General features: G+C 58.3%; 1 protein-coding gene across 14 annotated transcripts in view; it reads right to left on the bottom strand.

The window, feature by feature from the left end:
* CACNA1G (calcium voltage-gated channel subunit alpha1 G) overlaps positions 1-21,132 on the bottom strand; it is a 62,826-nt gene extending 41,694 nt beyond the window's left edge. For 9 of the 14 annotated variants that reach the window (XM_004282563.3, XM_049702655.1, XM_004282562.3 and 6 more), the window contains exons 1-9: positions 20,174-21,132; positions 12,907-13,018; positions 12,611-12,744; positions 12,119-12,216; positions 9,896-10,055; positions 9,111-9,411; positions 8,866-8,958; positions 5,893-6,676; positions 3,637-4,013 (exon numbers count right to left, since the gene is read on the bottom strand). In XM_004282563.3, the coding sequence (XP_004282611.1) occupies positions 3,637-4,013; positions 5,893-6,676; positions 8,866-8,958; positions 9,111-9,411; positions 9,896-10,055; positions 12,119-12,216; positions 12,611-12,744; positions 12,907-13,018; positions 20,174-20,415 (2,301 nt within the window). In that variant the 5' untranslated portion in view covers positions 20,416-21,132. Of the gene's footprint in view, positions 1-3,636; positions 4,014-5,892; positions 6,677-8,865; positions 8,959-9,110; positions 9,412-9,895; positions 10,056-12,118; positions 12,217-12,610; positions 12,745-12,906; positions 13,019-20,173 lie in introns of those variants that run through there. The other 5 variants (XM_049702649.1, XM_049702652.1, XM_049702653.1 and 2 more) reach the window with 2 other exon arrangements.
* Positions 21,133-22,419: the final 1,287 nt, after the last annotated feature.

Here is a 22,419-nt window from a genome sequence, read left to right as displayed (position 1 = left end):
AAGCCCTCCTTGAATCCTTTCCCCAGTCTGGGTCATGGGTTACTCCTCTGTGCATCCTTTCCAAGCACGTATTACATCAAGTTAGTGTGACGTTTACTTGTCGGTGAGGTCTTGGAGAGGAAGGACAGAGTGCCCCGGCCCAGTGTTGTACTGGAGCGTCTGGCTGTGCACCTCTCTTCCCAACTCCACATGCAGTGACATCACATTGGTAGCTTGAAATCAGCGATAGTGGAAGCATTTACAACATGGAAATTGGCAAATACTGTAAACACCACAAATCAGGACAATTTTTTCTTTTTAAAGGGTTGGTTATTAAACATTTATCAGCATGCCACTGCTTAGGCCCAACTCTGATGCACAGAAAATGTGTGTGGAATGGATGGATGGATGTATAGTTCACAAGCTCCCTGTTCCAGGCACCGCCCCCTAGTGGGTGGGGCACACACAAGCCCGCCCTCCATCAGATCACACTTCCTATCTGAAGTTATATTCTTGCTCCCTCCTCAGAGTCCTGTGTCTTTGTCCTCCTCACCAGTCTCTCTGCACAAACTAGCCCTGCCACTTCGCCAGCTGGTGGGTTAAGGGGTGGGAAAAGCAGGAGAGTGTGGACAGCATGGGGCCCACCTCGGGCAGCGTGGGGTATGACAAAATGGATGCTACCTTGGTCAAGAGGTTGGTAGAGAGCAGCAGGTTTTCCTGTTCTAGACAGGAAAACCGAATGATGGGTAAGATAGGTGACAGTGGGAGAGGACAGGTCTGGAAAGGGCACCAGCAACGGGCTGGGCTCCTCCCCCAGGGAAGCACCAGCAACACCCTCTCCAGTGTCCAACAGTCTAACAGTCCAACACCAAGGTCGATGGATACAACTGCCTCATGAAGAGCGCTGCAGGAAGCCATGAGCCTCTGGTCCTCGCCTCTGAGCGTCTACCGACGCTCTTCCTTGCTGTGTCTCTCAGCTCTCTTGCTCAACTGGCTCCTCCTCTCCTTCATCTGAGGCTCCATTGGAGCCTGCTCCGTCTATCCTTGTTTACATCAGGGTCTTGGTCTGTCTTTGGCTCCCTCTCTGTATCTGTCTGTGTCACCCCTACATCTGTCTGTGTCACCCCTACATCTCTGTGCCTCCACCTGTCTCTGTCTCCTCCCCGTGAGTCCCATCTCCCTCTCTATATCTCTGACCTTCTTGTCTCTGTGTCTCTGCCTTCCTGTCTTTTTATCTCTCTCCCCCTGGGTCTCCATCTTGCTCTCTGTGCCCCCATCTCCCTATCTCTGTCTCTCCCTCCCTTTCTCTTTCTGTCTCCCTCTGTGTATCCATATCCTCCGCTGTGTCTCTGTCTTTCGGCCTCCATGTCTCCTTGCATCCTTCCCTGCTCCCCTCAGCCTGCTCAGGCTCAGGGACCCAGATGGCGGGACATTCATGCCGCAGCGCCTGCAAGCACAGGGCCACGGCTGCTTCTGGGATTTTCTACCGCTCCCAGCCCCTGAGCCTGCCGGGGCCGCAGTCAGTCCTCTGCCTGGCCTGCTGGTGACTCTCACTCACCCCTATGGGGCCCTCGGCAACCAGGTATTGGGACAAACTCCTCCCTGGAGCAGACATTGTGCCACCACTGAGTGGGGACTCCCTGCTGCTGAGGACTTGGGAGGCTGTCCCCCGCTTTCCTCAGGAGCTTGGATAAGGAGATGTTGCAGGCACCGTGACTGGTTGCTATTGCTTCTTCCCCAAGGGGGTGTCCTTCCTGATGTCTAACTGAAAGCCCTCTTGCTGCAGCTTCATCTGCCCTCGGTCTCTGTGACTCAGCTTCTTTCCAGCACACTCAAAGCCTCCACCGGCAGCCGAGGAGGTGCCCCGGGGGGAGGGGCATCTGACCACTGCCAGAACTGGGGTAAGGGAGAGGAGGCTGGGATTCGGGCTCGGGAGCTGGCGTAATGGGAGCTTAGGAGCTGCCGCCACCTGGATTGCGGCAGTAGAAAATGCCGCCACAACCAGCCTGACAGAGCAGAGCACCTCTCCCCAGGAGGCTGGCTGAGCAGGCGTGAGACGCACACACCCACGCGCCATGCGCCCAGACACAACACGCCCACCAAAGTGCCGTACTCCCCACCTGCTGACCCTGCAGCCGGTGTCCTGCCCCGCCTCCACCTCACCTCCATAGGAAAGGAACAGGGTATAGCCGGCTGGGTGGGGGTCACTGAGGCAAAAGGAAGGGGCATCAACATGGTTGATGGCGATGTGGGAGGGGCTGGGGTGCACCCGGCTGGACAGGGCAATTGGGGTAGGAGCTGAGTGGGGTGGACGGTAAGGGAATTCAGAACCCCCTGAAAAGTGAACATCGCACGTTTGCTCCAGCCGGGCTTGGACCTAGGATACCCAGCCTCGACCCAGACCCACTCCCGGCACTGCCCCGTGACCACGCCCAGCGGAGCCCAGGACCTGCCCCATGGTTGCCCCACCCCTGTCACACCCGTGCGTGCGTGCGTGCGTGCGTGCGCGTGCGTACGAGCCCACTTCCTCTGGCTCCACGTGCCTGTACCCATTAGGTTGGGGCAGTACCTGGCTTCGGTCGGCACCAGGGAAGGTCTGGCAGCCCCGACCCTCCCTGAGCCCCAGGACAGTGAGAACACCCAGGGGAGAAGAGCACAGAAGGGCCTGTGAACCGCAGCACCTGCCTGCTGGCCTCCCTCGTTTCCCAAGAATCTGACAAGGGGATGACCTGGAAGGCCAAAATGGGGGGAAGGGCTGCCTTCTGAAAGGATTCCTGTGGGGGATGAAGCCAAGGCCGGTTGTGAGGCCCCATGGTACCTGCTCCCACCTCCAGTGTGGGAGTGGGGCCAGTGGGGTTCCCCAGGCCACCCCTTCTGTTCTTGCACAGCTCTGCGAGAGAAGACAGCCTCCTCCCCCTCAGCGCAGATCCCATTGCCTGCAGCCGTCAGCTCCGCAAAACAAGCCTGCTTCCTCTTCCACATGACAGCCCTTCAAATATTTGAAGACAGCTCGCCTGTCCCTGCTGAGCCTCCTCTTCTCCTGACTAAACATCCAGGTTCTTAGAACGATTCCTCAAGCGCAATGGTTTCAAGTCCCCTCACCATGCTGGGAGCTCTCTTCCACCTAGAGCCGCCCTCCCCGTTCACAGCACGGCTCCCAGAACAGAGGCCAAGAGCAGATGGCCTCCCTCCCTACCCCGCCCAGGGGCAGGCTCCAGCCCTCCACTCCTCACCTCCACCTGCACAGCCCCCTGCTGCCTCCAGTCAATCACACCCCTAATTACTGAGTCCGGTGAATGCCCGGGGGCCCAGCCCACCCCCTGTATGTGACTTGTCCCTCCAAAAAGGCCTTGCCCCCATCTGATGCTCATCGCTCATTTAAATTCTTTAAAACCCACCTCCTCTCAGAAGCCTTCCCAGATGAAACACACCCAGCTCAGACCCTGCCCCTGCCCTGGGCAACCTCCACACTCAGAGACTGTATGACATTCACTGGCTTTCACGCTCCAAAGAGACCCCCGCATGGGTGCATCTCCCTCCTGTCCTCCTCCCTGTCATGCAAGCTAGCAGCATGGAGAGGAGACCGAACACGGGGTGGGAGGGGAGGAAGGCAGAGGGTCCCCAGCCCAGGGACCGTGCCCTTACCCGTGTCCCTACCTGCTCGTGGTATTCGATGCCCATGCTGAGTGTGTTGACCAGGATAGCAATCATGATTCCCCGACCAAAGTACTTGCTGTCCACAATCTTCCGAAAGGTGTCACAGACCAGCCTCCAGAAGGCCAGCACAGAGTTGGGCTCCACGTCCAGCCCCAGGCTCCGTCGACGCCAGCTGTGGGGATTCTGGCGGTCACCGTGCTGGGCGTCCTGTGTGAACTCATAAACTGCCTCGCTGTCTGAATCAGGCATCTCGTGGCCGGCGAGCTCCACCTCCCCTGCCCCAGTCCGGACACAGTAGGGACAGCTGTCTGGGCCACAGGCTCCACTGTCTGCCTTCAAGCAAGGGCTGGAGATCTTGCAAGAGCTTTGGCAGGCGCCTGGGACAGGAGAGTAGAGGTTAGAGACTCCAGGGTTTCCAACTTGGGGTCACCCTTCCCTCAGAGTGTATATAAAATGAGTGGGGGAGTTTGGGATTCTTTCAATGATGGGGGTGCTAGGCACTTGGTGGGCAGGGGTGCTGAATGACTTGCAATGTGGGCAATCCTGAGTAAGAGAATGCCCCCAAATGCCAATAGCATCCCACTGACAGTCACTGCTGGTTGTCCTAGGGTTCGTGCCGTTGACCTAGGAGCCTTCAGGGAGGAGCCTAGACCATCTTTCCTTCCCAGGGAAGCCAGCCCTGCATTAACACTGCTTTAAGTAGCATTTTCCAAGGGTTCCTTAAGACACACACCCATACATGTGTATTCATGTATGTTCTCACACCAGACACACGCACATGTGCACTAGACACACACTCGCATACATGCATGTACTGTGTACACATGCATACAATTTATGAGTCACACACACACAGCCAAACACAAGTGTGCACAGACCCATACATACCACACGGTGCACGCGTGCCAGGCATGTGCACACATGGGCGTGCACACACACCAGACAAGAGCACCACCCCGTGTGCACGGACACGCACCTATACACATCAGACACGTGTGGACACATGCACATATGAACACCAGACATGTGCATGCAGACGGGCACATACACACACCAGACACCTTCATGCGCAAACACACACACACACACACACACACACACACACACCCCAGACTGCGCATGTGCACAGTGACCTATCCCAAGACGCCAATGTCGATTTAAATACAGCTTTGACCGTAGACTGTGAGAGCCGAAAGAAACCTCAGCGACTACCCAGAGAAAGCATGGATTTGAAGACGCCTGGCTCGGGGCCCAGCCCTTCCGCCTGCATGCAGGAGGACATCAGTAAACACCACTGACAGCTGTGATGGTCCCAGCCCTGCCTTTTACACAGAAGGAAATAGAACCATGCGTGTGTGCGGCTGGCTGGCACCCCTTGGCAGGGTAGTAGAGGAGCTGGCACGAGAACCCTTCCCACTGCGTTCTGTGGCGGCACCTTCCTGTCCCAGCCCACATTCCCACAGAACAGCCCACAAATATCCCACTTCTCCCACGTGCCACATCCTTCCTGAAACACAGGGCCTGGGCTTCGGCTACAGCGAGTCTGTCTGTGGAGGAGGGTGTGCCACCCTGCCTGACTGGGGGATGCCCCCAGGGGCAAGCAGCTCCCTTCCCCTCGACACTGGGTGTTCCACCCATCAGCCTAGCAGCCCCTGAGGACCTGCTGCACCAAGCCCCAGGTCTCCCTATGGGGACGGAGTGACACTCATGTTCACAAGAGCGGACGCGGTGCTCACCACAGTCACACACCATTTCCCCTCTGAACCTGCAACGAGGACTATAGAGCCTCAGAGTCAGAGGGCCCCAACTCCACCCCTCACCAGTGGCACGGCCTCGGGCAAGTCACACAACCTCTCCGAGCCTCCTTTGTCTCATCAGTAAAATGGGGATGATAAGGAAGTTTATCCCTTAAGCTGCTGAGAGGCTCCAGTGGGGTTTTGCCTGAGGAGCATGTGACAGGCACACAGCAATCCATCACAACTGCAAACAGCACAGAGCAGAGCACGTAGCACGTGCTCATTACACGACAGCTGTTGTTATTACTACAGTGTAGGAATTATGATTCCCGTTTTAACAGATGAGAAAATTAGGGCTCAAAGAAGCGATGTGACTAGCTGAAGGTCCCAACGCCAGAGTGGCAGAATGGGAATCCAAGCCCTGTCCTTCTGACTCCAGACGCCCCGGTCCTGGCTGGGATGGGATATCACCCGGTCCCCGGGTGAGGGCCACCAACATGCCTCCACCCAGAGTTCTCACCTGTACTCTGCGTCTCCAGCAGCTTGTGCATAGAGCTGTAGGGCCTGGGTGGGATGTTGAGGCTGGTGAGGGTGGGGGGTCCAGAGGTGGGGGCCACCTCCATTAGCGCCTTCTCTTTCAGCATCTCTGGTGGAGGGCTGTTGTGCATGGTGGGGTACACCTTCCCACTGCCCACAGTCCTGCCCGATGCTTCAGACGGCGACCTGGGAGGGGGTGCCTGGCAGCGGACTGGCTCCAAGTGGCAGTCAGCATGGTAGAAGCTGTGCACAGACTCTGCACCCCCCGGAGGGCCCCCGGAGAGGGCGAGTGTTGAGGGTGGTGGCAGCATGAGCCGGCGAGATCCATTAGCATCCTTGTCCTGGATCTGTGGGCTGGCCCGGGGGACCCGTAGCGTCCCGTTGCCCAGGTGGTAGTGGTGGTGATGGTGGTGGTGATGGTGCACCAGGTGGTGGACAGACGGACGGCGGTGGGAGCGAGGGCAGCTGCCGCTGGGCTGGTGCTCCTGGCTCCCGCGGGGAGCTGGGCTGCTCAGCAGCCCGGCCCGCACGCCCACCGCCCGGGAGACCTGGGCCAGCCTTCGGGCTGCTTTCCGGAGGATGTACACGAGGTACTTGAGCAGCTCCTCATAGCAGCTGCCCGGCTCGGAGAAGCTGGCCAGGGTGCTAGCGTTGGACAGGAACCGCACGCGCTGCTCCCGCATCAGCTGGCTTTCCCGTTGCTTGGTCTCTGAGAACTGCGTGGCAATCACCACCAGGCACAGGTTGATCATGAAGAAGGAGCCCACCTATTGGGGTGGGGACAGCAACAGGAGACAGCCTGAAGGACAGGGAGTCACAGTGCCAGCCACCGAGTACAGACTGCTCCCTATGGGCCAGGCGCTGGGCTCAATGATTGTCCAAGCGTCATCCTGTTTTATTCTCATAACAATCTCAAGAGGGGACACCTTTACTGTCTCCATCTGACAAGTGAGGAAACTGGGGCTCAGAGAGGTGGAGGAATTTGCCCACGATCACTCAGCCCATGCACAGCAAAGCTTAGACTTGAACCAACCTCTATGGAATTCCAAGGCATTGCCATTGATCATGAGGTTATCTGGCAAGGATATCTCCCAAACTCCCTGCCCCTCAACATGCCCATCCTCCGAGATTCTGAGCACCCCCTCCCCAATTCCCATTAGGAGTTAGGTAAGGCTGTGGAAATGAATGCTATCTTGGGGACGTGGGGTTTTCACATCGGGTTGAGCTTTTGAGATCTTGGCAAAAACATCGTTCACAAAACTCCTGCTTCTAGTCCCAAGTCTAGCTGCGTAAGCTTGAGTGCGACCCTTAACCATGGGACCTCGGTATCCTCGTGACCACTGGCCTTGGCCTTTCCCCTCCCCCAGCTGGGTAATGGGCTGAACCCTGAACCCTGCAGACTAGCCAGCTTGCCACTCTGACTTGGCCACACTCCCCCATCTCCACCTCCATGCCTCAGTTTCCCCCGGGCTTCTGGGGTGGCAATTGCTTGGCTAACAAACCAGAATGAAGGTAATGAATATTTATGGTGACAAAGCAGATTTTTTTCCCTAGCTTGTGTCCTAGTAATTATGATAATTAGCTTCACTAGTGTGATTCCAGAGAGCTGTTTGGAAAGATTTTTCATGGGGTGTGTGGGAGGGTGGAAACAAGGCCCCTTACCTCTCTGTCTGCTTCCTTCCCACTCCCCAAGCCCAGGGAGAGCTGAGTGGTGAAAAGATCCCGTGAAAAGGTCATGAAACCACTTCCCAGAGGTGCTGGCCTTGCCACCCAGGTGACGGTGGGGGGAAGGGAACAGGCCCCTACGCTTCCATACCAGGGATGGTTGGGGGTGGGGCGTCGTTCTTTCTCAGGGACACCTCCCACTCACTGAGAGGTCTTTATTCTGACTCTCTGGGGCCTGCCTAAGCCCTGAGTAGATCTTAGTCTCTTTCTCTCAATATCTGTCCCTCTGTCTGCCTCTGTCATTGGCCTCTTGGTGACATGGAAAAAGGGCTGGATTTGGAGTCGGTAGCCTGGGGTTGAATTCTCAGCTCCAGTGACCAAGCCCTCTGAAGCTCAGAGTTCTTATTTAGGAGATGCGGCCACAGTCCCTGCACCTGCCACCCCACAGGGGGCTCTGAGGATTAAGCAGGCAGCAGACGTGACAGCGCACTTCAGCAGCGACGCTCAACCCAGCAAGACTAACCCACAGCACATGCAAAGCACCTGACGGGGTCAGACAGATGAGGAAATGTCAGCTTCCTCATCTGTAAAACGGAGACAACAACAGGCTCTTGGTGAGGATTAAATGCACCAGCACATGAAAAAGTGCTCAGAGCAGGGACTGGCACATAGTAAATGCTCAATAAATATTAGTTCTAAGTGGTAGCAATTAAATTATTAATCATGAATGGTAGTGATTAAATATTGCTACTTTTTGCCTCTGTCTTCTATCCTCATAAAGTCTTGGAACTTCTGAGCTGGAACAAGAGATCCCACAGTGTTTCTCAACACCAAATGATGGGAATCGGGGTGGAACAATTCTTCGTTTGCAGGACTGTCATTTCAGGGTGCCTGTTATCTACACCCTACCCCCCCAGCAAAATGCCGGTAGGGCTCCCCTAGTTCTCGTAAAAAACAGGACCACCCTTTGCCATTTCCAAATGCCCCCTGGGAGAGGCGGCATCACCCTGGGTTGAGGACCACCCATTTTAATGATGAGGAAACAGAAGCCCAGGGTGGGGCTGGGGGGCCTCATAGGGAATGACTTGCCCAAGATTTTAAGTGGTGGTAAGTGATAGCCCTTGACCTTGGATTACCTCCTGACTCCTCATGACAGGTGCCTTCTGCCTTTGTCTCTATGGGACTTTTCCTGAGAGCTAGAACTTCAGACCGAGCAAGTCCCCTCTCTGGACTCCCCCCACCCATTTCCCCAGGATGCCCCATCCCCACAGGGGCCTGAGGAATCACTCACGATGATAAGGAGGATGAAGTAGATGAAGTTGTAGAAGGAGTGGGCATCCATCACAAAGTACATGATGTCGACCCAGCCCTCCAGCGTGATGACCTGCGGAGGTGGCAGAGGGCAGGCTGTTTCTGGGCCCCCTAAAGCCTCCTGCGGTCTCCTCTGGAGGCCCTGACCCCATCCCAACCCCGAGGACAAGCACTCCAAGCCGGGACTGTGTTCTGGGGACTCTCCCAGCGCCCAGGCGGCCCCACCTGGAAGATGGCAATCCAGGCATAGCCGATGTTGTCGAAGTTGATGGCGCCCTTGAAGGGGTTGTGCTCCCCTGCAGAGCAGTTGGTGTAGTACTGGTTCCAGTTGACACAGGTAGTGTTGCTGGAGCTGTTGTAGGCCTCGTAGTCCAGGACACAGGGCGGGCCGCCACCCCCGTCCCCGCGCAGCGTGGGCACACTCCTGCAGGAGCGCATGCCGTTCTCGCGAGGCTGGGAGCAGATGAAGGGGTTCTCATCCTCGTTCTCGGTCTGGTAGTAGCGCTCCAGGTCCACGCTCAGGGGGCTGCGGAGGAAACAGGGATGAGGCTGAGAGCAGGGTTCTCGGGGGACAGGGCCCAGGCAGGGAGAGCTGGGTGGATGAACTGAGGCACACAGGGCGAGCACTGGGAAGGGGCAGGGATGCATGGGTGCAGATGGGGTGCGCCAGGAGCATGCAGATTGAGGGTGAAACTCCAGAGTCGGGACGTGGGAAGTCTCCATCCTAGAGCAGAGGTTCCCAACGTAGCTGCACTTTAGGCTCACTGAGGAGCTTTTAAAAATCCCCACGCCCAGGCTGAACCCCACACCCACGAAATCGAAATGGGCAGTGGGGAGAATGAAGGCCTTGCCGTTGTTTAAACTCCCCAGGTGACTCCAGTGTGTAGCCAAGATTGATAACCAGATATGTCACTAATAAGAGAACAGATATGTCACCAGCAACAGGAACTGAGGGAGGTCCCAGCCCCACAGCCACTCCCAGGTCACCTCCTGGCCCATGTGCCACTCACAGGCTGAAATTCTCGGGCAGGAAGCATCGGTTACGAAGCAGCCCTGCCCACAGCTGGACGCCAACGATGCCAAAGATGAAGAAGACGAAGAAGCACAGCAGCAGGACGTTGCCCAGCATGGGCAGCGTGTCCAGCAGCAGCGTGACGAGGATGCGCATGCCTGTGGGGGCAGAAGCCACGCTGGGGGTGCCAGGCTAGCCGGGCTAGGCTGGCTGCCAGGGACCTGGCAGCACTCCCAGAGGGGGCCCACCGGGGCCTCTGAGGCTGAGACAGCCCGGCTCAAGCTGGAGGGAGACCAACAGACACTGCTAACTCTGCAGGCAGCCCTCGCAGCCCCTAACCCCTACCCACTATCCCTCTTGGCCTGCCCACACCAGTCAGAGCACAGTACCACCAAGGATGAGCAGAGTGGCCGCAGTTTCCAAAGCATTCTCCGGCACCGCATCCCACTTAACTCTCCCAGCTTCATCACAGAGCTGATATCACCCCAATTTGCAGATGAGCGTTGAGGCTCAGAGAACTAACATGACTTGTCCAGTACCACAGAGCTGCTAAGTGTAGGTGCCAGGACTTAGACAGGCTCTCTGCTTCCGCATCCCACTCCCCAATACACACACACACACACACACACACACACACACACACACACACACACACACACACTCCCACCCTACATCCTAATCACCTGAACTTTCTAAGTTATAGACGCCAAAGTCATTGGGGAAACCAAGGCAGAGAACTCCAGCAAGGGCGTTAGCAGGCAGGAATTTCCCTTTGAGAGCCAAGCCCTCCGCAGGGGCCAAGATGCCCTGCACTTCACCATGGTGCTGAGCCCCTCCCTGAGTCTAGTATGTGCTTGGTCCAGACCCTCACATCAGGACCTGAGGACACACAGGTGGCCGTCAGTTAACAGCCCCTTCCACGGGGAAAGCCACCACAAACATGCCCCTAAGATGCTGTTAGGGATACTGCCCTCCCTCCCCACTCCAGATCTAGAACATCTAAACTAGCCCCCAGGCCACCAAACCCTTGTCAAGCACACAGACCTCTGGTGGCTAGTTTCGACCCCCAAAGTGACACTCGTGGCCCCCTGACCCCTCCAGGGAAAAAGCTTCTAAGCAGCTGCTAACTACTGCTCCTGGTGACCGAAGTGGCCCTGCCCCGCCCCTGCCACTCAGTCCCTCTCCCCTCTCCCCTCTCCCAGCCCCCTTCAGCTCCTCTGTGCTCCAGCTGAGATCAATTCCTCAGGGTTTGCATTAAGGGAATTACACCGAGTAGTTAGAGGTCTATAAATCTGCCAGCGATCACCTGGGGCGCGAGAGGAGGGAAGACATGCCCCTCATCTGGGGTTCCTGTTAACACCAACAGACACCAACGCCTGGAGGACACATTGAGCAGCTCTGCCCACCCAGACACACACACACACACCCCACAGGCACACACACAGGCACACACACAGGCACACATGCACACGCAGCAAAGGGGGCTACTGCTGCATCAGACACTGAGCCCCAGAAACGTGCCCCCACCCACCCCACTCCTGGGACGGCAGCAGAGACCATCTGCAGCTTGTGTAGGTTGGGGAGTTGCAAAGGGGGCCTGAGAAAGGGTGGGGGGCGGGATGCAAGGGGAGCTGGAGCTGCCAAAGCCTGGCTGGCTCAGAAACTAATGCGGTTTAATTTAGATAATTGTCCCAGCAGTCAGTTGCTGCAGAGGCTTGGAAGGGTGTGGGAAGAGGAAGGGGACACAGCGGGAGGATGAGGTGTGCAGCGGCCTTGTCTTGAGAGAAGTCATGCTCTGTGTGGCCGGTGCTGTCTCACCAATGAGAACCAGACCGCGTGAGAGGCGGTTCTGGCTAGAAAAGGCCCTCCCACTTTGCACCCACTCCTCCTGGCCTGCCAGCCTCTCCACCCTGCTCCCACCGCCCCCATTCCACAGGAGGGAGGGTGATCTAGCTGAAGGGAAGGGGTCATCTGAGACATTCCTGAGACTCTGACCTAAAATCAGGCTGAAATGAGGGGGAAGGGCCGCAGCCCGGGTGGGGGTTCCCTTAGGCTCCAGCGACCCAGCTCCCCACTGAGCCCTTGTCTCAGGGGGCCTGCCTCAGTGTTCCAGGCCTGCATGAGGCCTGTGAGTGGCCAGGAGGTAGGGGTGGGGTCTGAGATTCCCATATCTCCTCTTGGGGTTCTCCGCCCAGGGGCCGAGGGCTGAGGGGTCACTCACTGGGCACCCGGTTAATGGCCCTGAGCGGTCGCAGCACACGGACTGTCCTGACAGCTGAGAAGCTGACGTTCTGCAGGTCCAGCGAATACTCCAGCATCCTGCAGGGAGGGGCCCAAAGGGAGGCCCTTTGAGTCTGAGGCCGCCGTGGGGGTCAAAAGAGGTCAATGAGGAATCCTGCTGTGGTGGGGCAGGAATCCTCCCCTTCCACCAAGGGACCCTGAAAAGCCAGCTCTCTCCCTGGGGGCAAGGCCACCCCTATGCCAAAGACAGACTCCTTATCAGAGAATGAACAGAGGAGGGTGTGGATGCAGGGGCCTTGGAATTCAGAGAGTACTGGCTCAAGCACTACAGGACAGCCCCAGACCCTTGGTGGACAGCCAGGGAGAAAGTCGCACTGTAGATGGGCTGGGGGAGGGGGCCAGGCCTAGAACTGGTCCTGGGGAAGGGACCAATCTGATCCGTTGCTCTCCTGCCCCAAGCCCAGGCCCTCACCCTGCAATGACGATGAAAAAGTCAAGCCGGTTCCAAGTGTCTCCCAGGTAACACTTTTTCCCAAAGATGCCCAGGGCCACCATCTTCACCACCATCTCCACAGCGAAGAAGGCAAAGATGAAGTCGTCAAAGGCCTGATGTGGGGACAAGAGGCTGCTGAAACTGAGAAAAGGGTGGGGGAACAGCCCCCTACCCCACCCCCACCCCCTCCTCTGGGCTCAGGGCCTCTCGCAGAGAAGGTGTCAAGGTTATAAAAATCAGAAGCTGCCCCCTCCTGCCCCCACACACATGCTCACCTGCAGAATCCGGCAGCGCTGGGAGTCACAGGCGATGTCTTCACACGGCCGGAACATGCCCAGGGTCACACAGTTGAGAAGGATGACCAACATGCTGATGCGCTCAAACCAGGTACCAGGTGGTCAAGGAAACATCTGGCCAGGGTGGAGTTGAGCCCGGGCGCCCACGCCCTGCCCCAGCACCTCCCACTGCTTGACCTGCCCACCCCATCTGAGATGTAGCCAGGTGTAGCCGGCTAGTCCCAGCTCGGGTCATCTCACCTCTGTTCCCAGCTTCCTCTTCTGTAAAGTAGGAAAAGCCACAAATACCCTGACTATTTGCACAAGGCATTTGGGGGATGAAATCGATCGTGCCTGTGGAAATGCCAGGCACCGAGAGTTTGCTGCTGAATCTGAATCTTATTCTCCCTACCTCACAGGGAAAAATGTGAGAAGCAAATGAGATAATGTATGTGAATGTGTGACACAAACCTAAAGTCGGATTATGCTTGCCTTACAGTTTACCAAGCACTTTCACAGCATGTCACATCGGATGCTCACAACAGCCCCGAGAAACATCCGGGCTAGATCACCTTCTTCCCCAGAACCCAAGGAAACTGAGGCCCAGAAGTCGTGTGCTGAAGGTCACGGGAGAGACCCAGAGGAGACTGAGTTTTCCAAGCTTCTGATCGGGGATAGCAGCTTCCATAGCTGCTCAGGCTGCAGGGAAGGGGTTGTCACGACCGCACTGGCCCCAGACAGACAAGCACCACAGAACTGGAGCCTCAGGCTGCCTCTTCCCCAGCCAGCCCCTCGCCTCTCAAAGCCCTCACACGGCCTCCAGACACATTCACACAGTTAAATAATGAGGACCCACTACACACCAGGCCCTGTGCTGGACATAAGCCCCCAGCCTGTGAAGAGCAGACGGTACCCTGTATACAGACCATGCCACCATCACACCTTCTTATGGCTTCCAGCGAAGCCCCACACTCGACCAACAAAGACTCTGTTTTGCAACAAGGGGGAGAGAGGGGTCTTTCTAAACCCTGAGTCTTTCCACAGAGTGGATTTCATTAAGGGGCTCACTTCCAGCCCATCTACAGGAGAATGTAGAAAATGGCCTCTGGACCTTAGAAAGTTCTGGGCACCAGACTCACAGATAAGTGACCAAGCATCCTGTTTTCTCAAGGAAAACATGAGAGGGTTGGGGAAGAGTAAAGAGGTTAGAAACAAGCAGAGAGTGGGGGGCCAGGGGAAGGAGAAGGCCTTGAGGATGGAGGTAGGGAGGGTGTCATGGCAGCCCACAGCACGACCCACCAAGCCAGACTCAGTGAGACAGAGATCGCCCAGAGCAGATGGAATCTTCCTGTCATAACTCCACTTCTAGAGTGAGAAGGCTTTGGCCAGGGACCCAAGGACTTACCTTGAAGCTGATCCCATCCATACCCCATCTCTGTCCTGAACCTCAGACCACACCCCCTCTCCGGGAGCCCACACCCAATCACCTCAAGGCCCTTCTACCCCCTCCTGTCACCCAGGCCCTTTTCCCGCAGACTCACATCCCTTCCCACCAGCAGGTACCCTACATTCCCAAGGCACTACAATTTCCCTAATCTTACATCCTCACAGGAATAAGAGTTAAAAAAAAAAAAATTCTAGGCTTTTGGGGTAAGTTGATGGAAGGGGGAAATTAAAAGAGCTCTGTTTCCATGGAGCTGTTTTCCTCCGTGGAGCCGGAGCCCAGTGGACCTATCCCCAGAATAAGGGTCAGCCAGGGGTCAGCCTGGAAAAAAGGGGACAGGGAGGGAGCTCCTTTGGGACCATCGTCTGAAAAGAGAAGGACACGATTACCTTCAAGAACTGGCCTGCTTTCCCCAACCTAGGCCCCTCCTCTCCTCTATAGGGAAGAGGGTTCTGGAAGGGACCCATATGAGCAGATGTCTCTACACAGGGGCAGGTGGGTAGTTCTCCTGGGAAGAGGGGCTCCCGGGACACTGTGTGGGCCCCTCTAATGGCAGTGTCATCTGTGCCCTTGTCTCATCTCCCTCGCTGAGGCACGGGCACTCTGTTACCCCCAAGCCCCTACAGAGCCTCGAGTGGTGCCTGGCGTGTAGCAGATGATCAATACACGGGAAGAGTGAATGAATGAAGAGTCAATCAGTCAATCAGCCTCCCTGCCTAGAAGGCAGATGCATCTCCCCATTCATGTTTTCCTACCTTGTTTGCTTCAACAGTGATGAACTGATGATGAGTGGGGGTGGGGGGAGAAGTGACACCATAAAGGGGCTGTCCCTCTGTCTGTCCCCACCTTACACATGCTCACACTGAGGCTTCTTAGAGCCAGAGTCTGCCTCCAAACAACCCCACCTCCAGCTCTTGACCACAGAAGCCCCTTCTCAAGAGCCCTCTTGGCGATCCACCTTACTCCCGGGTACATCCTGCCACTCTCACCTCTCCCCTTCCCCTATAGGTAAACATAAATGGACAGGGAAAACACCAAGGCACAGGAAAATTTGGGACAATCTGAATTAAGGAATAATTAATGGGGGGGGGTCTTTCACCCTTCTCAGGGCAGGGCTCATTTCCTTGGGAATATGGCCGTATGTCACTGTGCCATGTTCCTCTGTTGCCATAACAACAGGAAGATGTGTCACCAGGTGGTGTGGATTTGTTGCCATGGTAATTAAAGGGACCCCCCCCCCTCACATATGGACTCCCCTTACCCAGGCTGCTGTCTTGTCCTCACACAGGGAAGGGTAAGCGGGGAGACTCACAGGTTATCAGGTTGGGGGGGAACCATGTGACAAATCCCCATGGCAACCAAGGGAATGGGGGACATTGGTTGCCATAGTGACTATGAGAGACCTGTGCAGTCACATGTCTACTGTTGCTATGGTGACTGTCCGGGCTGGAGTGGATCCCAAAGGGGGAGGTGGGTAGGAGAAGGGAGGATCTTTCGTCTCCCCACAACCCACCATCAAAAGCAGAGAAAAAAGGAAATGGCAGGGTGAGGAACCCCACTTCCATCCCTCCTCCTCCTCTCCCTCCAGGAGAGAGAACTAGAGCATGTTATCTGAGTACTTAGTCCTCTCCGTGGGGCTGTATCTAGAGCCCTTGCCTAGTTGGGCAGCTATAAGGGAGAGGAAGGTAGAATGAGGAGGGAGGAGGGCTGGACCGCCTCCAGGGGCACGGGGGCTCAGGGCAGAGCGCGACTGAGAAGGGAAGCAGGCCCCCCAGCTGTCCCATTCTCTGCTAGGAGCCTGCTAATCCGAGACCTAAGAGCGCTGAAGAGGTAAAGGGCCTGGACCCAGGAGTCCTGGCCTCCTACTACTCGTTGGGAAGGTGGGGTGCTTGCCTCATTCACCCCCGGAGAGGCTGGTGTTTATGGGATTCAGCATTCCCCAGAGTGGGGTGAGATCTAGGGGCTCAGGAGGGGGCTCCTGCTAGGGAGGCTGAAAAGGGGATTCCCCCAGCTGAGCACCCGCCCCCCCCCCCCAACTCCCACAATCCTGTTTCCCGGTGGTCTGCCCGCTGCAGACCGCTCCAGAGTGTGGGTGTGTGGGGAGGGAGGCTTCCAGCTGAACTGAAAACTGCAGCCCGAAGAAAGGCAGCCAGCCCCACCCAGAGACAGAGACGAGAGACACAGAGACACTGGAGAGCTGGAATCTTTGGGAGGGGAAATAGGCCAGAAAGCTGATTCAAACGTCTGTGACTCTGTGTGTGTGTGTGTGTGTGTGTGTGTGTGTGTGTGTGTGTGTGTGTGTGTGTGTGTGTGTGTGTGTGTGTGTGTGTGTGTGTCTGCGTGTGTGAGCAGTTGTGTCTGTCGCCATCCTGGCTGAGGCAGGCAGGGCAGGGTGAGAGCTGGGGCGGGAGCAGAGGCAAGGGGTGAAGGGGGGCTGTGCGGTGGGGGTAATCCCAGGAATGGCTCCAACTGGCACTCTCCAGGACGGGGAGTCCCCTGACAGTTCGGTGGAGCAGAGTGTGTATGTGGCCGAGAAGGAAGGTGGGCCTGGACAGAAAGAGGGCCAGGAGGTGTTCTGGCTCCCTCAGCCCAGTTCAGCTCTCCAGCCGCGGCCCTTCTCCCCAGAACTCCCTCTGGAGAGCCTTGGGTTTGAAAATGAGAGGAGGGAATTGGTGAGGAGACAGGAAGAACACCCCCCTTCCATTTCCTCTGAGGACCAAAATGGAGATCTCTCCCTAGGTAAGAGAGACAGGGGAACTTGGGACACTGGGACAGTGGCGAGGAACGCTCCAGAGTCCGGGTGCCCCCTCCCCTCCAGACGCACACACTCTCAGAAACACACAGCGATCACACACTCACACTCACTTCTGGAAGCCATTAGGGCTCCTGCTGTTCAGGCCTCCCCCTTCTCCTCCCCCCACTCCTGGCAGGCTCCCTTCTCCCCCTCTGGCCCCCTTCCCACTCCCCCTCTCGGCATCCCAAATGCCAGCCTGTGATTTCCAAATGAGAAAAAGCTGTGCTGGGCTCGGAGCTTGGAGAAACTCCTACACAAACTTCCAGATGTGACACAACAGCCCGGGAGGGAACGCTCAGGATCTCCTTCCCGGGAGGGGAAACGCACTCCCTCACACTTGAAGAAACACATACTGCAAAGTCCAACACACTCCCTCCCCTATAGCCTGGGAGGAGGGGCCTTTCTGACTCTGACCATGAACCCCCAGTCTCCCCAGTACCACTTCCGAGCCCCTCCTTCCTTTTGCTGCCATCCCTCCCTCCCCAACACACACACACACACACACACACACACTCACTCACACACCACTTCCCACCTGGGTCTAGATCTCCTCTCTAGGAAACCTGGTTTCTTAAAGAGGCTAAGAGAGGAAGGGGCCGAGAAGCACGCCAAGAAGAGCCTAACTAGCTTCAGTTAGTTGAGGGGAGGTGTCCTCACGTCCCTCAGGCCCAGAGGTGCAGCCAGGGGGAGCCTCGCAGATACCAAAAAGAGAGAGGGAAAGACTGAGGTCCAAGAGTCAGTCCAGAAGCCCTCCGGCAGTGAAAAACATAGGTTCCCCTTGATACATGGGTGTGATGAGAGTGGTGAGGGCGCATCTGAGGCAGCCCCGTTGCCAAGAAATTGTTCTCCACCCATCCTCAGCCAATCCAGGCTCAGCGGGCTGTCCAGACCCAGTGATGCTAAGGCCCCTTACCCCAGACTCCCACCACCCTAGAGGTAAGCCTGCTCCCCCACTCCCAAGATGAGCACTGGGCCTCCACCTCTCTTCTGTCATTCCAGCCCTCTCCAATTGCCCCCCCGCCAGAACACCTCAAGGAAGGAATCTGACCCCAAACCATCCACTAGCACCTGAAGATAGAGCAGGTGGGGAGATGCTAGCCAAGAGGTCTGTGTTGTTTTGGAGGGAAAAGAGAGAGGAGATTTCTCTACACACAGTCCCCCACCACCACACACACACACCCCTGGGGGGCTCCTGAGAAGGAGGGGACAGGTCTGGTGCTTTTTAACATTCATGGAGAGGGTGGGTGATTAGCTGCAGAGGAGGGATGCCCTGAGCCTGTTCTTTTCAGAGACATTTGTTCCCCATCTCTACCCCTGAGAAAGTGGCCTGGGGTTACCGAGGGGGTGGGGGGGTGTGGGGTGTGGGGGGATGGGGGTGGGCAAGATGTTCCAGCTCAGCCGGTCCACACATCTTGGAGGCAGCCCTCTATCTCTGCAGCTCAGAGAGAAAGGAAGGGCGGGGGGTGGAGACAGCGTGCGACGAGGGGAGCTTCCTAAAGACCCACAGGGTGTAGAGGATGGGGGTTGGGGGGGACCCAAGCTCACATCCCTGCTTTGCGCACTAGAGGCAGCAGAGCTGCAGAGAGTGAGGGCGGTGCCAAGCTCCCCCCACCTTCCCCAAAGCAGAGTCCCAGTTGGGCTCTTAGGGGTTACAAGGGAGACCCGACATCTCCCACCCTGAGTCCAAAAGAGGCTCTGAGCTGGGAGGAAAGTGCCAGGAGAAGCTGTCAAGACCAGGGATGGCAGCGTAGCCCCCTTCCTTCTGGCAGTGGCGGGACCTAACGCAGCCTGGAGCTAGGCATTAGTCAAGCAGTGCTTTGTGCTAGGGGCTAAGGGGGAGAGGCCGTGGGGATGAGGGGGCTGGGGTCTCCCATGCAATTCATGACGGAGCAGAGGATAGAGGGCAGTGCTAAATCTATCTCCCTGGGATGTGGGGCTTGCATTCCACAAACCTATCCAAGGAGTACACATGGGGTGCTGGACCCGAGTCTTCCCCAGTGAACCGGCTCAGAGTCTCACTGTCCCCCCAATACTTTCTTGGAAGGCTGCGGTCTCCCATACCTGCTCTGTAATCAGGCGGGAGCACTGCCATAGAAAGGGGATGGGTAGCTTGGACCGGCTTAATCCCATCCCCCGCTTGCCAAAGCTCCTGCCAACCTTTCCCTCCACAAGAAAAAATGTGGTACAAAACTCCCCAACCCAACCTTAAGCACCCCGCATTGAATAAAGAACTGGGGGAAACGGAGGCACTCTAAGCATTGGGAACCTACTGAAAGGGTCTCTACCCCGGCTCTGGGGGCAGACGGCTTTCCTCCATCACATCTTTTTCTCATTCTGCACCCCTGACATCAGCCGCCGCCGGAATCTCCTCATTGTGCCTCCAAGCCGCGGGGTGGGGGTGGGGGGGTTAGGACCTGGTCCCCGCCCCCCAACATCTCCCTCAGGGGCAGTAAAAACGTCAGCCTCAAGGACCAGGTCGGGGTGGGTGCCGGTGGGGTGGGGTGGGGGAATCAGACCCTAGAATCCACCGCAAACTTTGGAGCTGGGGCAGGAGGGAAACCCAGGAGATTGCGGTCCCCCCCCTCCCCCGTCCCCGCAGCTTCCTCCCCACCCCACCCCCCAAACTCGGAAACCAAACCCAGCTCGCTAACCGGCGGCGGGCGGAATAGAGCTCCCAGGCTCCCGAAGCTCCCCACATCTGGAGGATGACGACCCTCCCCTGCCCACATCTGGAGAGCATCCAGCTGCACACCAGTGGGGCGCGTCTCCTCTCTTTTCCTGGCCTGGATCCCAACACCCCAAGGAGGACTGAGGTGTGGGTACCGAGGTGGGGCTCGCCTGGGGTATCAGCCAAACCTGCTCCTGTCTCCGCTCCTACTCCGAAGCCCCCCACCATCCTTTGCAGCCCCCCTCTCATCTGCCCACCTTCCGGGCTCACTTCTCCGACTCACCTGGCTTTTGGTCCCCTCAGGCGGCGCGGCCCGCCCCCCTGCGGCCCCCCAGCCCGGCAGTCGTGCCCCGGAGGATATGGGTTACAGACCGTGCGGAGACACCAGCTCCGCGGGCGGCTGTCCTGGCTCAAGTAGAAGAAAACCACCGGGGCCAGTGCAGGGTACGGCAGCCCCTCCGCCTCGGAGTCCACGCTGCCCGGGTCCTTTTCCGCCGACCCCGGCCCTGGCCGGCCCACGGCCCCCGACAGGTCGTTGAGCTGCATGAAGCCCCGGGGCTGTCCTGACTCCTCGGCGCCCGCTCCATCCTCCTCCTCGTCCATCCTCTGGCCAGCTGGGGCCCCGGGTGGTTTCGAGAGGGGCAAGGGGCGCCCCTCAGAGAAGGTGTCCTCACGCAACCGGGGGGCCCCGGCGGGGGCGCATCTGGGGAGCTCTAGGGCGCAGGCTGAGCCCCCGGGGGGGCCAGTTCAGCCCAGCTCCCCCTGCCCGCAGGGGCATGCTGCCCGCGGGGCGCCGGGTCGCAGGGAAGCCCCGCCCGGCGCGAGTCCCGCTTCCCCAGGGCTTCTGGGCCCCCCCGGGCCGGCTCCCCCTCACTTTGTTCCGGCTTCTTCGCTTCGCGCCCAGGCTCCGGTCGCCAGATTCGGCACTACCTTCGGCGAAGCGGCCCCAAAAGGGGGAGAGCGAAAGGGGGGTGGAGGGTGAGGGGGGCCGGGGAGGGGCGCCCCCTCTTCCCGCGGCGCAGCTGGAGCAGGATCTAAGGGGTCAGCATCGTCCGGCTCCGCGCCAGCGGCGGCGGGGGAGGGGAAGAGGAATCTCTTTGGGGGTGGGTTTGGAGGGGGTGGTGGGCGGCTCCCTTCTCCACCCGGCGGCGGGCTCACGGTCCAGGAGGGGCGGGGAGGTGGTGGGGGGCCGTCCCGGGCAGGGGTGGAGGCGGAGATGCCGCCGCCGCAGCCGCCGCGGTGGCTGCCGCTGCCGTAGCTGTCGCCGGCACCACTGCCGCCTCCTCCGGCCGAGACGCGGAGCGAGCAAGCGAAAGCGGCGGCGAGAAGCCCGGCGCACACCACAGCTGGATCCCTCACTCCAACTTCAAGCCTCGGCCCCGCCTCTCCCCAGCCAGGCTCGCAGCCAATCGCCGCGCGCCGCCGGCCCCGAGCCGCACTCCCATTGGCCGGCTGCCGTGGCAGTGCGGGCGGGGGCACCGGGGAGAGAGCCACAGCTGGAATCCGGTTCCCACCCCAAAGCCCGGGACCGCCCCTCTCCCCTCCCCTTGGCCCTGGTGTCCGCTCCCGAAGACTGGATCCAATTAGACGGCTACCCAGACCGAACCCACTTTCTTATTGGCCAGTGGGGGCTCTGGGACTCCTCTGGAGGGAGCCCCAGGGAATCAGAGTATTTGGCGCGGGGTCCTGGGATAGCGCCGCCGGCCCCCGGGCATCCTTTGTCCAAGACCCCAGAATTGGACCGCAGCCGGAGGGCGGGGTTCAGCTCTGGGCGGGCCCGGTGCAGAAGGAAGGCAGACAGCCCGGTGTGAGGGGTGTGACCAGGGTCCTAGAGCGAAATCCTGGGTCTCTACCCGATTAATATCCCACCCTGGAGTTGAGCCTGGGAGCGGGACTGAGGAAGGGGCGAGCGGAGCGGGAAGTCCCGGGGGTAGGGCTTCAGGCTGGAGGAGGCTGGTCTTAGGAAAACGGGCGGAGCCCAGGGAAGGCTGAGGCATCAAGGTCTGGGCGTGGCCTCCACCAACCTCTTGAGCTTGTTGTTGCTCCTCCCAGGTCCATTTCTGCGGCTTTGACCCTAATCTCCTAACACTAACCCTCTGACCCTGATCTCATGTTGACACTCCTGAGCTTCAGGAGAGGGCTTCGTGCTTGAACACGTGGCCCCACGCAGGTCACGCCGGACCCAGAGCCCGGATCTCCAAGAGCAGCTGCGGAGCAGAGGGATGTTCCTGCGAGGGGACCTGCCAGGGTCTCGAGTGTGTGGGAGGAGGTAGAAGCATAGATCTGGGCTTTGCCGACTCTTAACCTGCAAAGTTCCACCAAGCCCCCACTCCGTGCCTCAGTTTCTCATTCCCGAGTTCCAAAATAGCTCATGGGGAGGCTGTCCGCAGGACAGGAGATTGGCGGGGCTACTCTCCTTGCACATCTCCACCCTACCAGGAGCTGGTCCTCGATGGTCTGCTGCTACCCACGCGCGCGCACGCACGTGGACCCCGGCCCTCCTCCCGCCTCTCCTTCCTGAGTCCCCGGGATCTCTGCGCCCCAGCTCCCTCTTGCCGCCAGCTCTACCCCTAAAGGCTGTGGGTACCCGGGAGCGGGGTTCTGGGC

The sequence above is a fragment of the Orcinus orca genome, chromosome 19 (assembly GCF_937001465.1).
Source record: "Orcinus orca chromosome 19, mOrcOrc1.1, whole genome shotgun sequence".
Lineage (NCBI taxonomy): Eukaryota > Metazoa > Chordata > Mammalia > Artiodactyla > Delphinidae > Orcinus > Orcinus orca.
The sequence above is the reverse complement of the archived record's forward strand: the minus strand, read 5'-3'. Positions and strand labels throughout refer to the sequence as shown.